Raw genomic sequence first — 15,534 nt, forward strand, 5'->3', positions numbered from 1 at the left:
CAAGAAAACTGAAGAATGGCTGATCTACTTCGTCTCCTGGGGCGAGAGCCCTTCCCCTAGCTCCTCGAAAGCATAGTCCACAATATACACCATTTTTTCATCTTTTCATTATTTAGCCAAAGAAATGCAGCTTAGACAGTCAAGTAACAGACCTTTCCCATCAACACAAGCTTGTCAATGTTCCCTATGTGCTGGATTTTAAAGTTCAACAAGATCCACCCTACAACTGCCTGCAAAGCGTATATGCATGGTAAGAACATTAGAGATCAAAACATTAAGCAAAAAGAACATGAATAGATAAGATAATCATATTGTCATCACATAATCAAGTGGAAGTAACAAAATAAATCTTAATTCCAGACTTCCAGTAAATTCACGACTTAAAATATACATTACCTTGCTATTGACGGATTTCAGTTGACATAACTGCAGGAAAATCATACATACTAGATTTAGATGTGCGCCTTGGCGCACGACCCCGTAAAGCTCGTGTCGATATTTATTTTGTATTAGAACAATGGTAAATTTATCTGTTAATATGGTAATACATATTTTAGGTTTTGCAAAATGCATCTATTAGTATGAAATTAGAATAAATCACACGAAACTACAAACAAAGCTACAAACACTCATATATAGCCAGGAAAATAGGGGAAACATAGTAACACAACAAACATTTACATATGTAAATAGGGGAATATATTGTAGCAAATAATGCCTCCGTGTTAATATATAAGATGTTTTAGATATTTTCGACCAGGTGAAAAGGAAGCAAAATTACATCGGTACACTTTGCCGAATCGCGATCCAACATTGTGGTCTTCAATAACGATCCTATCACTGTCCAACGATCTTATCACTGTCCTCTTCTATCTTCCACCTCGGCAGCACCTCCGCCTCGATCCATCAGGTCACCCAGATTCATCTGGTCATCATGCCGCCTAGATCTCCAGGCAGCACCTTCTTCCCTATGTAGCACCTGCGCCACGATCTCCACTGGCCGTCAGGACGCCTAGATCCCCTCTGGCCATTAGGCCACCCTACTCTAACACATCACACCACCTAGCCAAGAACCTGCACCTCTGTGATTTTGCTCTTCTCCTCCAGCCCTGGAACAATTAGTGACCCACTACCGTCACTTGCAAAACTCAAGAATGATAGTGCCATACTTGCTAGCCTTGGAAACCATCAGAAATTTAGGAACCTATGAAAATTTCAACTCATTACCTTCGAAATTGTATCCGGATAATGTTGGGACTTTGCCTTGGTGACCCAGAGGAACGCGACCTCAGTCATCTTGAGATGCCTCTTGGGGAACTTGCACCGGCCACCAAAGACGCCCGCAAGTCCAAAGTTGGGTGGGCAGAAGTCGGTCGCCGTCAAGACGATGGTTGGGCTACCGAGGCACCAGAGCTCGTAGCAGCCACCACAGACGCTGCCTTATCGAACAGCTCGTCGCTCAGGCCGACTGTGTACTGTGTACGGTGTACCTCCGTAGCTGAAGATGTCAGGCCCGCATACCCATGAGCACCACCACCTTCAAAGTTTCAGACAACCATTTTATAAGAACATTTTCCTGTTTCTAACATAGAACAAAGAAAGATTTGACACTCACAATATGTAAATGACATTCTATGTGAACCATAACAGAGTACATTTTTGAAGAATCTTGAGAAGAAAAAAACAGAGTCGGTTTCAATGGAGGAAAGTACACTGCATGATTTCAAGGCATGCGAAAAGTTCATGTCGTAGCAGCTTGCATATGAGGATTTTCAAAGCATTAAATGTGCATTATTACCACTTCTTACGCTAAGAGAAACAAATTTAGTAAAAAAATGCACTAAGGCTCCACTCCCTTATTAGTTTTCTTAAGGCTGATTAGGATTGTACTAACACAGTATAGGACCAAAGTAAATGAAGAAATGCAGATAGAGCAGTAACATGGTAGTGTTTGGTTAACAAGCATGCATACTCCAGAATGCATGTACAACACTGATTATTGTTTGGTTGCAATGATTTTGGAGTACTTCACAAATTAGTTAAGGGCAGACTCAAAAATCTCTTTAAGAAACACTGATTTGGTACAACACAGAGCCAAGAAGCTCAGCAACTTGCCAAATAATGAGATCCAGACAAGAAGCTTACCATAATTATTCCACAAAACAGAAGAGACACTTATCTTTCCGAAATTGGTCCAACACAAGAGTAGCTTTCTGGAAAATAAAAAGAACAAGCATCCCAAGTAAACAATAAACCCTGCCATAGTATCTCATCAATCCCAAGCATAAATATGCAGAAAATACATCCTCAATGGACCCTTCTTGTGTTACAGAAACTTGATGGAATATTGTTGATAGAGCATGGATTGGCAGTGTGGCGATACATGTACAAGTAGATACTGAACTCTGAAAGCAATGGAAGTCTAAAAAATTCATGCTACTGAGACACAACAATTTAATTGAGCCATGCTAAACTGAGAACCAAATGTTTCAGCCATAATGGGAAATGTGTAACTCTCTAATTGACCACATAAGATCTACCGGAAAGCACACTGAAATTTAATGCATACGTTCAAATTTCTTGTTTTGGAAGGTTTGGTTTGGTGGCAGTGGAGTACAACTGGAATGCATATGTTAGTTCTGAATGTGATTTAGGGATGCGCCTTGGCACAGTCCCGTGGCTCTCGCGCACCACTTTCTATTCTTTATGATGCTAATACATAATCGATGGGAAAGCAATAGCGCGTTTATGAATTTTCCGCTGCAATTCACACAGAAAATATGAGATCCAAGAAGAATGGGTCTAGGAGTTAAAATGGTACTACCTCTGTTCGGAACTATAATATGTCTTGGTAGCTTCCCAAAACATACTATATGTCAGAACGGAGGTAATAATTTATTTGGATTGAGGTGATGCCTTACCATCCTAATTTTATTGTGTGAGTTGTATCACGTATAGGAAGGCATAGAAAGACACAAAAAGGCAGAGGGGTTCAGTTGCATCATGCAATCACAGTATTCAGTATTGTAAAAAGCATCAAGATATGTCTTCTATTGGCTTGTCTTCACTTGAGATATTTGCCCATGGTGAGCATAGATAGTTAGGTTAATACCCATTGGAGCTAATCATTGCTCACAAATACAAATAAGTTGGATGAAGCAAAAACAACTCATTGCTAGAATCTACTGGTAATACAGAAGGTATACTCAGCTTATTCTTGCAAGGAAGCAATCAACAAATATATGCACAAAAAACTCTGGAAAGAAGGAAAAATAAAGCAATACGTACATGGCAATCTTTTTGTCCATGGTGAAGGCACAATTTTTGTGTAAAGAAAACCCTGCATTCAAATAAAAGATATATCCAGTTTGAGCAGAAGGACATGCCAACAGCTAATGCGTTTACCCAATGATGAAGTGAACGACTATTGGCCCTAATAATCAATAATCTAACTAATAATTTTGCAGATAGAGAAGCAGAAGGTGTCAGATAACCATATATAACCTTTCATTTGAAGGATCATCAGATCTAACTTATACAGAGATGCTGACATTACCTTGTGAAGAACCGGGAATGTTTCCACATAGGTTAAAAGCTCATAGGCCTTGCACAAAGAAGTCAAGAGTAAGCTCATAACCTTGTGAAGTAAGCATAACGGTAAACCAACAAATGATCATCAAATAAGAACACGTAAGAATACCGTTGTAAATCATAGAGGCTGGAAATCGTACACAGATGTATCAAGAAAAACACTCCAGGGAAGAACAAGAACGACCAAGCAGATGCAAGCGAAAGAAATAAACCAACATCTAAACCACAATGCACAAGTAATAAAGCTGGTCAAAAAACAACAACAACACTACAGAGTTAAGAAAGGGAAAGTATAGAAATAGCAACTGCTGTGCGGCAACCTTTTATTTCTATGAATAAAACTAATTAAAGGGAAACAAAGACTTCTGAGAGCTTTATTTGTTCACAACCAAGAAGCAACCAAATAGAAGCAAGCGTAACAAAGAAAAGGTGGGAAACACCAACGTGTGCGCACCGAGGCATTTTTTCCATGAAAATAACTCAATAATAAAACAAGAAACAAACACCCAGAAGCAATGCCGAGAAACGGGAAAAAGGGACCAACACAGAAGCAGGTATAAGGGACAACAAATTAGAGAAAGCACAACGTTTGGGCACTAATCCTTTTTTTTCATGTATAAATACACATTAAAAGGAAAGAAACAACCATACAAAAGGCATAAATAGCCAGAAACAAGAATACGTATGAATATCATGGTAAGATCCTAGAGGCTGAATTTCTACATCGATGTATGAAGAACAAGAACAACAAAGAAAGGATTAAGAAATAAAAGGTACAGAAGCAGCAATAGTTTTGCGACAACCTTTTATTTCCATGAACACAAACTAACCAAAGATAAACAAGGGCTTTTATGGTACTATATATCTGCTCACAACAGAGATGCAACCGAACCGAAGCAACACTGAAACTTCAACTGTAATGTTAATAAAAAAATCTGTCACACATTCTCAGTCCTGGCAGGAGAAGCCTAAGCACCAAGCAAAAAAGTAAAACATGTGCTCATAAGTATCATCCTTCAGGGTGAATCCAAAAATAACGATATGCATGGGAAATGTATATCATATCGCAGTCTAGAAGGAGCTTTACCAGAGGGGAAAAAGGCTCAGGTCGAGTTTGGATGTTATCCTGAAGCCCTTGTCAAATTCCATGGTCGCCGGTTCATCGTCATATCCCTGTCATGCTCATCTTATCATAAAGCCTAGAGCTCATAAGTGCATCTGAAAATATGCTGACAGAGATATAGATTGATTTAGAAAATACAAACAATACCATTGACGCATAAGAAGATAAAACACGTCAAGACTGCTACTTTTCTAGTTTTAGCAAACAGAACCTCCAAAACCTAAATTCATAAAATAGATGTTTTCCCTCAGTAATACCTGAACAAGCTCAGAGTCCATACGATTAATTTGTAATCTGCATAAGGACTCATTTTTTTAATTCAGTAACCATGTTGGGCACTACAACTTGTTAATTGCAATGCAAAACTAAGTGAAGACATATATGGGTTCTAGATAGATGGAAATGATTCAGGTATACAGTGACTACATGTGTTTCAGATGAAGAACATCTGGAATATCAAGAAGGGAAAAAAGACACAAAGAGTAAACTCCTAAACTAACTTTCTGCACCTCAAGAGGTTTATGATTGCATCATCCGGCTGAAGGACCAAACATAAACTAAATATCAAGTGTTATTACTAACAAAGAGACATCATTAATCATGATGATAAAATTCCAAAACTGAACCAGTAAGTGTTAAGTGCCCCAAACTCACTTGTATATTTCTTCTGTTGTACAAAATATTGTCAGCCCACGTCTTGTAATTTTCTTGCAATTTGTTACTCACCTTAAAGTTGCTGGTGTTATTATTTTTACTTATGTTGTTTGTACATGAAAAGGCTTCAAAACATCCTCATTTGTGGAACGTGTACTTGCTGCCATAGTTAACAAACCAGCAGAAATTGCAAAACTTACTCAAATAGTCTGGTAAGAGGTAACATATCAGTGGCCCGCATAATAGTTGGATCTACACTTGGTTTGCAACCGATGCCATGCTTAATGCATTACTCTTCCCACAGACATGCAACGTGAAATCTAAAAACCAACCATATCAGGTCGCTTGTTCATTTATCCATCTATGATAAAATATCATTTAACTAATAGATGCATAGGAATAGGTGGGCACAGACAACTAAAAGTCGCAGGAAACATAGCTCTTATATTTTTGTCTCAAAGCTGTCAAACAAATAAATGACTCATATATGATTTTATCTTCCAACCGAAGGAAAATAAGAACACATTGACAACAACAACCAACTGAAAGGAAATTTCTTTCCTTTGAGCATTTGTATCAATTGCAAATCTTTTCTAAAAGGTCAACAATAGGAAAATAGTGTATATATATATAAGATGATATGTAAAGAGGCAAATAAAAACAAAGAGAAAGAGATATCTAAATCTTGCTATCCAGGCCTCTAGGCCATTGTATACTCTTCTTTTCGCTTGGTAGAAGACCTTATGCATCAACTCAAGGATTATCCCGGGTCTAAAGACCTTGTTGAGTTCTCTGAATAAATAGTTATTTCTGCAGAGCCAGAAATACATGTGTTGCAGCATCTCTCTTATAATAAGTCTATCCATAAGAAAAATCCAAAAAGTGTGTTTGAGTTGACTGCATAATTTTCATAACCGCGAATTGACAATCGTCGAGACAAGGTTACCAAAGGGGCGTTTTTCATTCTCAGGTCCTCAATACAGGATTTGTTCCAGGATGTTTTTTAATGAAGAATCTTATGGTTGAATTTATAAACCGGTCTCATAAACATAGAAACGCACTTACCGTTTTTCTTATGCAAAAGAAGCTACGTCAACCTTCTGCACAAGGAACACTAAGGACAAACCTTTCTAATTTTAGAGCATCCAATGGTAGAGTAAGAACAGAATGTGTAAGAGAAAATCAGAGAAGATGTCAATAACATAAGACGGCTTAAATTAAAAAAGCAAACTGGTTCAAGGGTTAAGCTAGAAATGCTTGAAAGACAAGGAGAATGTCTAGTATCACAGAGAGCTTACCAAATGAGGCCATGTTCTACTCATACTGAAAGAGGCTCATGTATTGTTCCGCTCCTAGTCCAACCTTTCGAGTAAGGTATCATAATGAAATAACGTGTGAGCTCCAAGATTATCATGCCAAGGAATCATTAATGGACTGATTTAAAGAACCATGAGCTAAAAAGGGAAAATGAATAATTGCCAGAATAATCATCAACACAGCATAGTTGCATTAGTTAGCTGACAGCATTGAAACCTCGAGCACATATAAACTCGGAAGCACCGATACGGCAGAAGCTCGCGTACTCGCGTATAAAACGGCCGCGATACTCCGATACGCCGATACGCCTCCGATACGCGTATCGGCCGCGTGTCCCCTTTTCCCAAAATTAAAAATAAAGAAATTAAATCTGATACGCGGCGGGGACGGCGGCGACACGGGAGAGCCCAGATCGAGCGATTGCTAACCCTAACCCAGCGACCTCCCCCTGTCTATTCGTTTCATTCGCAGGAAACGGCAGCCTCCTGAGCCCGCACGAGCAGCCGCCGCCTGGAATAGCGCCGCCGCCGGCCGGAATAGCTCCGCCGCCGGCCGGAATCGCGCCGCCTCCGGCCGGAATCGCGCCTCCTCCACCTGGATTCGCCCCTCCCCAACATCACGCGCCTCCACCGGCCGGAATCGCGCCGCCTCCCCAAGGCCCAAGGTACTGCATCCGCCTCTGCTTCCCCTTCCCCTTCCCCAAGCTGCTGGTCTGCTGCTTGCTTGCTGCCCTCCCGTTGGTGGTGGTGCTGATTGTTTGGCCCCGTTTGCTTGGCTGGCCAGGGGGTGAGATGGCATCTGCAGGCAGTCAATCTTCAGTTCGTGGTACTGCAAGCAATTCCATAGATGTTGATGGTCCAGTTGGTGGTACTGTGAACGGAATTGGAGCACATATGCTTTCATTCATAGCTCTGCTAGAAACAAGCTAACCCCTGCACGAGCTGCGGATCTAGTGTACACGCACAACAACCATCGTCTACTTTCACGACATTCTCGTGAATATTAGAGTGGGCCAAGCCACATGTGGGATGTTGGTGGAGATGGGGTTGAGAGCTTCACTGGTGTTGGCATGCTTGAAGGTGCTGATCTTTCTCTTGATGAACCAGAATTGGAGGCGCGGATTCTCGATGATCTCTCTTGAGCTTCGGTCTATTTAATCCATGCTATTGTTATGTTATGTAATGAACAGTTGAACACTTTCCATTCCTGCACCGTTTGTCATTTGACTAAATTATGTGGCCTGTGTAACGCTGGTACTTTGTATCTCTCTATTTATTTATGATGTAATGTTAGTGGACTAAAGATGTTCTGCACTCTTTGGTGTTTGGTCTATACATTTATGGAGGCTGGGATGCATTTTAGATTTAAGGTAACAAGCCACAAAGCCACCTTCTTTACCGTTATGTGTTATGTCTCAAATTCAAAAACTAGCATACTCAGTCATATGATTTATTTTGCAAGTACCACGAGGATTGAGGGCAAGTGGTGATCATTCAGACTCATCATTCATCAAGAAAAGGCAGAAAATGGGGCAGTTCTTATATCTCATCTCATATTTACTTTATTATGATTTTTTGATTTATGAATTATGATCTGTTATATACTTATATTATTGCATTTATACATATACTCGCCGTATCGCCGTTTCGCTGTTTTTTGAAATCGCCGTATCGCGTATCGCCGTCTCCGTATCGCCGTATCCGTGTCGCCGTATCGGTGCTTTCGAGCATATAAACTACATGAGCAATTTAAATGGAACTTCAGCATATTTCCCAAAGGCCCGAAATCTACTCCATAGCCAGAGGTTCATCACCTAAAGTCAATAGCTACTATCCTACAGCTGATCAGGTTCATCTTGCTGTTTATCAAGCACCTACATGAGCATGTAGGTTCAGCTTTTCTAGCAATTAGAATGGCAACACCAGTTAGGATCCTCACCAAGGAAAGAAAGCCTCATAGTCAGAACACCAAAATCCAAATGCCAATCTATTGTATGCATACCATGTGGACATAGGTTTCAACATTCTTGGGGAAATCTGATAACAAAATTAATTAACAACTTGGATATTTATTCCCATTGTAAAGAATCTGCAAAAGAAAACACAAATTTTAGAATATTCGCTTGATGAGATTCTGTCTTGAAAAAGATTGCAGTATTGAATCAACATTTCAGTCAGCAAATCTTTGCTTGATGAGATTCTGCGGAAGTGGAATCATGCAACTTCTACATACAAATTGTAATTCTACATAAAAATAAGTAAATCAGAAAAGGTGTTGGATTGCATGTTGTAGTGTGACAAAATTTGGAAACAAAGAAGATGCAAAAGAAGATTAGAGAAAATTGGGATAAGGAAACCTGAAAAGACTATTGGAAGGTGGGGGCCAGGATGATGGCTCTGAGCAGAACGTCCCCTTGTGACATGATTATATATTTGCAAGTTGCATAAGAACAAACACGCACTCAACATGAGCACATAGAAGGAATATTGCTCCGACTTTCAACAGGAACAATTCAATAATGTAGTGTATGTATATTTTTTTGCAGGATAATTTCACATATAGCAGAAGATGAGGGCATCTGCATACAATGCAGTAGAGAATGACACCTACTATGGACCTGGTATGTATAGATATGTCGAGTGGTGAACATTTGCAGCCAATGTCCAGGGAAAGCTGTGTTACATCTGTGAGGTAAGATTGTAGCAATTTAACCTTTATTATGCAGCAATATACTATCGTATTTTAAAGACCGTCAATAGACACAATTTAGGAATAGTTTTGCACATCTTATCAAAAATATCAAGCTGAGCATATCACAACATTTGCTGGCATGTATATTATATATTTTGACTTGTATGTGTTGAGAAAATAAATTCAGAAGGTACAATTTTCAGTTGGCCAAGTATCTATACACATGCACGACATATACACATTGGGCTAGCTAGCGGATATCATTTCCAAATATTATGTCAATTCTATGTTGTTTTGAAGTGATATGAGTAGATAATATTATAGGATATAAACAGGCAGTATTGCACATACTTTTGCAGTAGAGATCTCATCTGGTTTTGTTCCTTGAGCCAATCCAACCGGCATTTGCTAGAGGATATGGCTGTCTGAAACACTGAAAGTGGCGGAGAAGGACCAACCGGTCACTGTCAGCATGCAATTTCAGAGGGCAGAAACCACTTTTGCTGGCATGCTGCAAGTAAGTTTACGGTCTGTACTGCATAGAAAATAGTTCAAGGTTCAGTATCCTTGACCATATTGATACATAGCTCATTTGTGTGGAGATTATTTGAAAAATTGACCTGGCAAAAGGATAGCTCTGTACTTCGAAGGGAACAACAATATGAACAATGTTAAAACTAAACCATTTCTTTATCTTACCCTCTAAATTTGAGGCCAGCTTGCCAAACCTTTATCAAGACACTTTAATGTTGCTCTTGAAGTTGTGAGGCCCATTTTTTATCTGATTCCAACTAAATCGTCCTTGTCTCCTGTTTTCTGAAAAAAATGTAAAATATTATGCACTTATTCAGACTAACTGCAAGATCAACCCTTCATCCAGGATGCTAATTTGCAAACAAGGGGATTAGTATGTAGAAAGGTCACTTGAAGATGGAGAAACAAAAAAGATGCTCTCCTGAAGATTGGGACTACCTCACCAAGAGACGTGCCATCTCATTTGCAGGGCCATACCTCCTTCCCTAGAGCCATAACATCCTGCTGCACGAGTGCACCTTTAATAGCCTAGTCAAAGCACATAGATCAAAATCAGTGTCTTTGATTTTCTCCAACACGAAGAAACAAACTCTAACTGCAACCATAAGGCGGAAAGCAATCATACAAAGTCATAAAAAAGCTGATCATGTACAACTTTTGCATCAATCTTGTCATCTTTTATAGGCAAGCAACCAATCTCTGCTTTAATTACCTGAGGACCATATGTAGATTGAATTTAGACCATGTCACTGATTTGGTGCATACTGTAAACATGTAATGCTCACCTGACAGCAATCGATTTGCATGATAACCACAAATCTTTGTGTCAATTTGACTCAATAAATGCGAGCATAAAATGGAAAATAGTAGTAAGCAACCTGCATAACTGAGCGAAGATATACATATAAAATTCATAAGAAAAATAATAGTTTCCACATACACAGTGATATTTTAAGCCATTACCTGCTACAGGTAGTTTTTTAGCCACTACCCGCTTCTTGAAATATGAAAAACATAAAACTAAACATGGGTCTAAACATGGCTTCGATGGGGTTTGATGTAAACCAACAAATAAATATGCACCTGCGGGGGCTCTCCCAAAGAATGCAATTTTTATACTCAAGTCACACTTTTGTAGTAGCACCATCAGGCTACAAAATAAAACTTCAAAGTTACATATAAGCACACAGATTACTGAGTCAAATATGCATCATATCTGAGCTCAATATTGCAAGGTAGAAGTGACTCTTCTTGTCGGTTGTCATTTTTAAAACTACCTGTTTAAAAGATTGCCATGTGGGACAGATCTAGAATTCCAAAATACACGTCTAGACATATTCAGCTTCATCTTCTCATAATACCACATAAATTTATTTGAACAATTATTTACAATATCATAATTAGAAATTTGATGAACAGAAAATCAACAAATTATAGTTCCAATAAATAAACAGTTTATCAACCAAGATCTCTATGATTAATGGAGGCAAGACAAACATGTTCATGGAATTGTGACACGAAATCTCAACCAACTTCCATATAGCAACAATCTAAAGTGCGAAAGGATAAAATTCACGGTAGCTCATGTAGAATGAGATCTGAGTTATAACTTGATTTCAGAGATGAATGTAGACAAATGTCACAATCTGCTCAATCCATCACACGAATAAATTTCTCACCCAATGTAAAGTACCTGTTCTCTACAGTGCCTGCTTCTCTCAAAGATGTTTCTCAATGGCACCAGCTTCTCTCAAAGATATTGATGGCCCTCCTCTATCTGAGGAACAATCGGAGCAACCAACATGCATTATAAAATGTGCGATCAATTAAACAGAAAAGACGACAGTACAACACTAAAAGGTAGATATCTTGCACCTGCAGCCTGCTTATACATTTCCTCAAACTGTACATATGCAACCTGCTTAGACATTTCCTCAAACAGTTCATATGCATAGAAACAAAACATATCTGCACAAACCAAAACAAAATCATAAATTATGGGACTGGAAGAGAGAGGGGATGAGGCAAATCAAGAGGAAGAGAGGAGTGAGTACCTCGAATCAGCAAAGGGGATGTGGAGAGATGGGCCAGAGGAAGATGAACCTGGCTAGCCGCAGCTCCATGTAAAGGGGCCAGGGATGGAGGTTGCAAAGCATGTCCTTCTCTCCCCTCAGCAGGCTGTGGATGAGACAGGGCTGGCCAGCCAAGAGAAGCAGGAAGCGGGGGACCTTGTCTGGTCATGGTTGGTGAGGACGATGACGACCTTGGTGGCTTCAGACAAGAGGATGATGGAGAGGAGCTCAACCACGGACTCCACGCCAAGCAGCTCGGGAGAGGCACGAAGTCCCCCGCTGCTCCAAACCTCGCCGTTGTCTCCAACACCGACAGAGGGCGGGGAGGAGGAGCAGCGGCGGCCTTGGCGGCGGCAAGCTCGATGGGGAGGACCAGGGATGGGCGAGCTGGCGTTGAGCACGGGAGGAGGCAGAGCGGGGGCGGCATCGCAGAGGAGGAGGCGGGGGCGGCGGCGCCGGCGCAGAGGAGGAGCCAGGGCACAGGCGGCGGCGGGATGCGGAGGGTGGTGCGCGAGGAGAGAGGACGATGAATGGGTAGGGTTTGTTGTGGGATTCTCTGGTTTTGTCTCAGGCAGGGAGGAGGAAAACCCAAAATTGCCCCTGGTGGAGATCTTTTCCACCAAACCAACTCCTAGCTGCAGCGACCGACGAGTAGACCCGGCCGAAGATGGGACCCACGGGCAGTCTCAGACGGGTAACACACAGCTGTTGCATGGTTTTATCTAGCAGGAGAACCAACCAGCACCCTTGCTCACAGCTTAGAACGAACGGACGAGATTGGCCAGATGGGAAGATCTGATGGACCAGAAGCGCTGAGCGCTGTGAAGCCCCCTATGGGGGGCATCGTTTATACCTTTAGATGGCTGATCCTGCCTATGCCTCAGGACTTCTTCTTCAAGACAGAAAAGGTCAGTACATCTGGCTTTATTCCCCTATCTACCATTTCTTGAAAAAGATCTTCCGCCTTCGCTATTTCTCCCTGGCTGCAATATCCATTTATAAGAGCCGTGTATGCATGAAGATCAGGAGCAAGTCCTTTCTGCAACATTTCATCAAATAGTCCCCGTGCTTCCTCTAAATAATCTGCTTTGCACTGCCCATCAATCAATACAGTGTAACAGGGTACATCAGGTTCAATTTCCAATTCTTTCATAGAGCTGAGCAACTGGTTCTGCTTTGCTCTAAGAAGAACGCTCCTTGTCTCCTTACTAATGCCCTGCCAGCATTTCTGCAGGTACTCTTTTAGGTTACCATCGAGTAGCACTGTATATGCAACTACGTCAGGCTTAATACCTAAACTTGTCATCTGAACAAATAATGTGCAAGCTTCTTGCATCTGACCAACCTTGCAGTAACCATTCATTAGTACAGTGTATACAATAACATCCGCAGAAAGGCCTCGCTGAATCATATCATGGAACCATAAACGAGCATTGTGCATATCTCCTGTCTGACAATAGGCTGCTATGAGCTTGCTATATGAAATTAGATCAGGAACAGCATTCTTTTCTAACATGGTGCTACATACATTTGAAGCTCCTGGGCATTTCCATCCCTACAAAGGTCATTTATCAACTTAGAACATGAGAAATGATCCACAAGTTTTCCTTGATTAGCAACCCTAAGAAAGAGCACGTAAGCATGATCAGTCCATCCTGAATTTAAATAGCCACAAACCATCGAACTGTACAGTACTTCAATGTGATCAATTCCTCTCTCTTCTACTATATTAAATAACACCTCCGCTTCACTAAGGTTGCCTCTTCTACAAAATCCATCAATTGCTACACCATAAGTAAGTGAATTAGGCTCTAACCCTTGATCCTGCATATGGTCTAGAAGGTCAAACACCTCCGTAACAAGACCACTCCTGCAAAATCCGCTGGCCAGAATGTTATATGTGACCACATCTGGCTTTACATTGGCCTTCAGCATCTCTTCAAACACTTGCTGTGCATTTGGTATATCTCCCTTCGAGCAATAACCCTTGACCAGGGATGTATAGTGGATTCTGTCAGGAGCCAGGCCGTCAGTCTTCATTTCTGCCAGTAGCTTAACCGCCTCATCCACGTTCCCGAGCTTGCAATAGGCTTCCATAGCAATGTTATACAGAACCCCATCTAGATGGACCCCTGAATCTCTAAATTTCTGGAAATACTCAGTAACTTGAGATGCCATGCCTACCTTTGTAAAGCATTGTAGAAGATAACTCACAATGTGGCAGTTTGTTCCGAGACCATGGGATTCCATTGCTTGATAATGATCCAGCACCTTAAGTATGTCTCCCTTTTTGCAGTAACTCCGGATGAGATAGCTATAGCCATATATATCAGGATTGAATCCTAGTCTGATCTTGCTCTCCAAGAGCTTTTCAGCCTCCTCCAGTCTCATCTCCTTGCATAGCCCATCCATTACCTTGTTATAGGCCATGGAGTCAACTTGAATGCCCTCCCTGATGATCTCTTGCAGAATAGCATAAGCTAAATCAATCTTTCCGCAATCACACAGACCAGTTAAAAACGACGAGTATCCACTTATATCCGGTTTCGCTCCTGATCCAATCATCTCGACCCACACTTCAAATGCTTTGTCTGCCTTCTTCTCTTGAAAAAGAGACCTAGTGATAATGCCCAACGCATGAGCATCCAAAGTCAGCCGAAGGAGCTTCATCTGGTCATAAGCCGATAAAACAACCTCCGAGCCACCACGGTCAGCCGCAAATCTGAGAAGCGCGTTGCAAGCCCAAACCGACGGCACAACTCCGAGCCTGCAAAGCTCACCAAACAACCCTATCGTATCCTGCGCATCGTAGCAAGTGATGTACGCCGTGACCAAGCAATTGGTCGCAGACACGAGCGAATCCGAAGCGGCGCACGTTCTTCTGAGATGATCCATGAGCGGCAGGATTTCGGGGCCGCCGCCACGCGAGACGATCTCACGGAACAGGGAGAAGAGCATCCTGGACTGGCCGGAACTGGACAGGATGTCGACGATCGCCGCGTAGGTGGACAGGTCGTGGCTGAAGCCGACGCTCTCGGTGTCCTTGAAGTAGGCCAAGGCGACATCGGGCCTCCTCTTGAGGAGCCGGAGGTTCTGGACGACTCTGGCAGAGCTCAGGCCGCGGCCTCTGCTCTGGATGGGCTCGGCAGGAGCGCAGCTGGGCCTCTCGTCGGCATCGTCGCTGCTGGAGGTGTAGTCGGCTGGCTGCGCCGCAGCAGCGAGCACGGAGAAGCGGCGGCGGGCGGATGATTCAGCGGGTGGAGCCCTGACGTGCCTGCAGCATTCGGCGACGCATTTGCGGTGCTGCAGCCGCCGCAGGAGCATGGGAGGCGCGAATCGCAGGGGCGGGGTGTAGATGGTCACTGGGATTTCGCTAATCGCTGAATAACCTAGCCCATACCTCCGGACTCAGTGGCCGCCGAAGCTGCGGGCGGGGTGGAGAGGAGACGGCAGGGACACGCGCGACGTGCCCGCTGAGGGAAGAACGGGGACGGTGGTGGCGGGGGACGGGGGCGGAGGCGCGCGTGAGACTGGCGGAGTGTTTCCGATGGA

The 15,534-nt window shown here is 42.2% G+C and overlaps 1 protein-coding gene across 1 annotated transcript; it reads right to left on the reverse strand.

The window, feature by feature from the left end:
• Positions 1–152: 152 nt before the first annotated feature.
• LOC124690971 (pentatricopeptide repeat-containing protein At2g26790, mitochondrial-like) lies at positions 153–15,306 on the reverse strand. Its single transcript, XM_047224278.1, is given in 4 exon segments — positions 153–230; positions 397–446; positions 12,843–13,524; positions 13,527–15,306. Coding segments are annotated over 2 exon segments (2,442 nt in total). The 3' UTR covers positions 153–230; positions 397–446; positions 12,843–12,862.
• Positions 15,307–15,534: the final 228 nt, after the last annotated feature.

Source organism: Lolium rigidum, chromosome 2 (genome assembly GCF_022539505.1).
Source record: "Lolium rigidum isolate FL_2022 chromosome 2, APGP_CSIRO_Lrig_0.1, whole genome shotgun sequence".
Taxonomy (NCBI): domain Eukaryota; kingdom Viridiplantae; phylum Streptophyta; class Magnoliopsida; order Poales; family Poaceae; genus Lolium; species Lolium rigidum.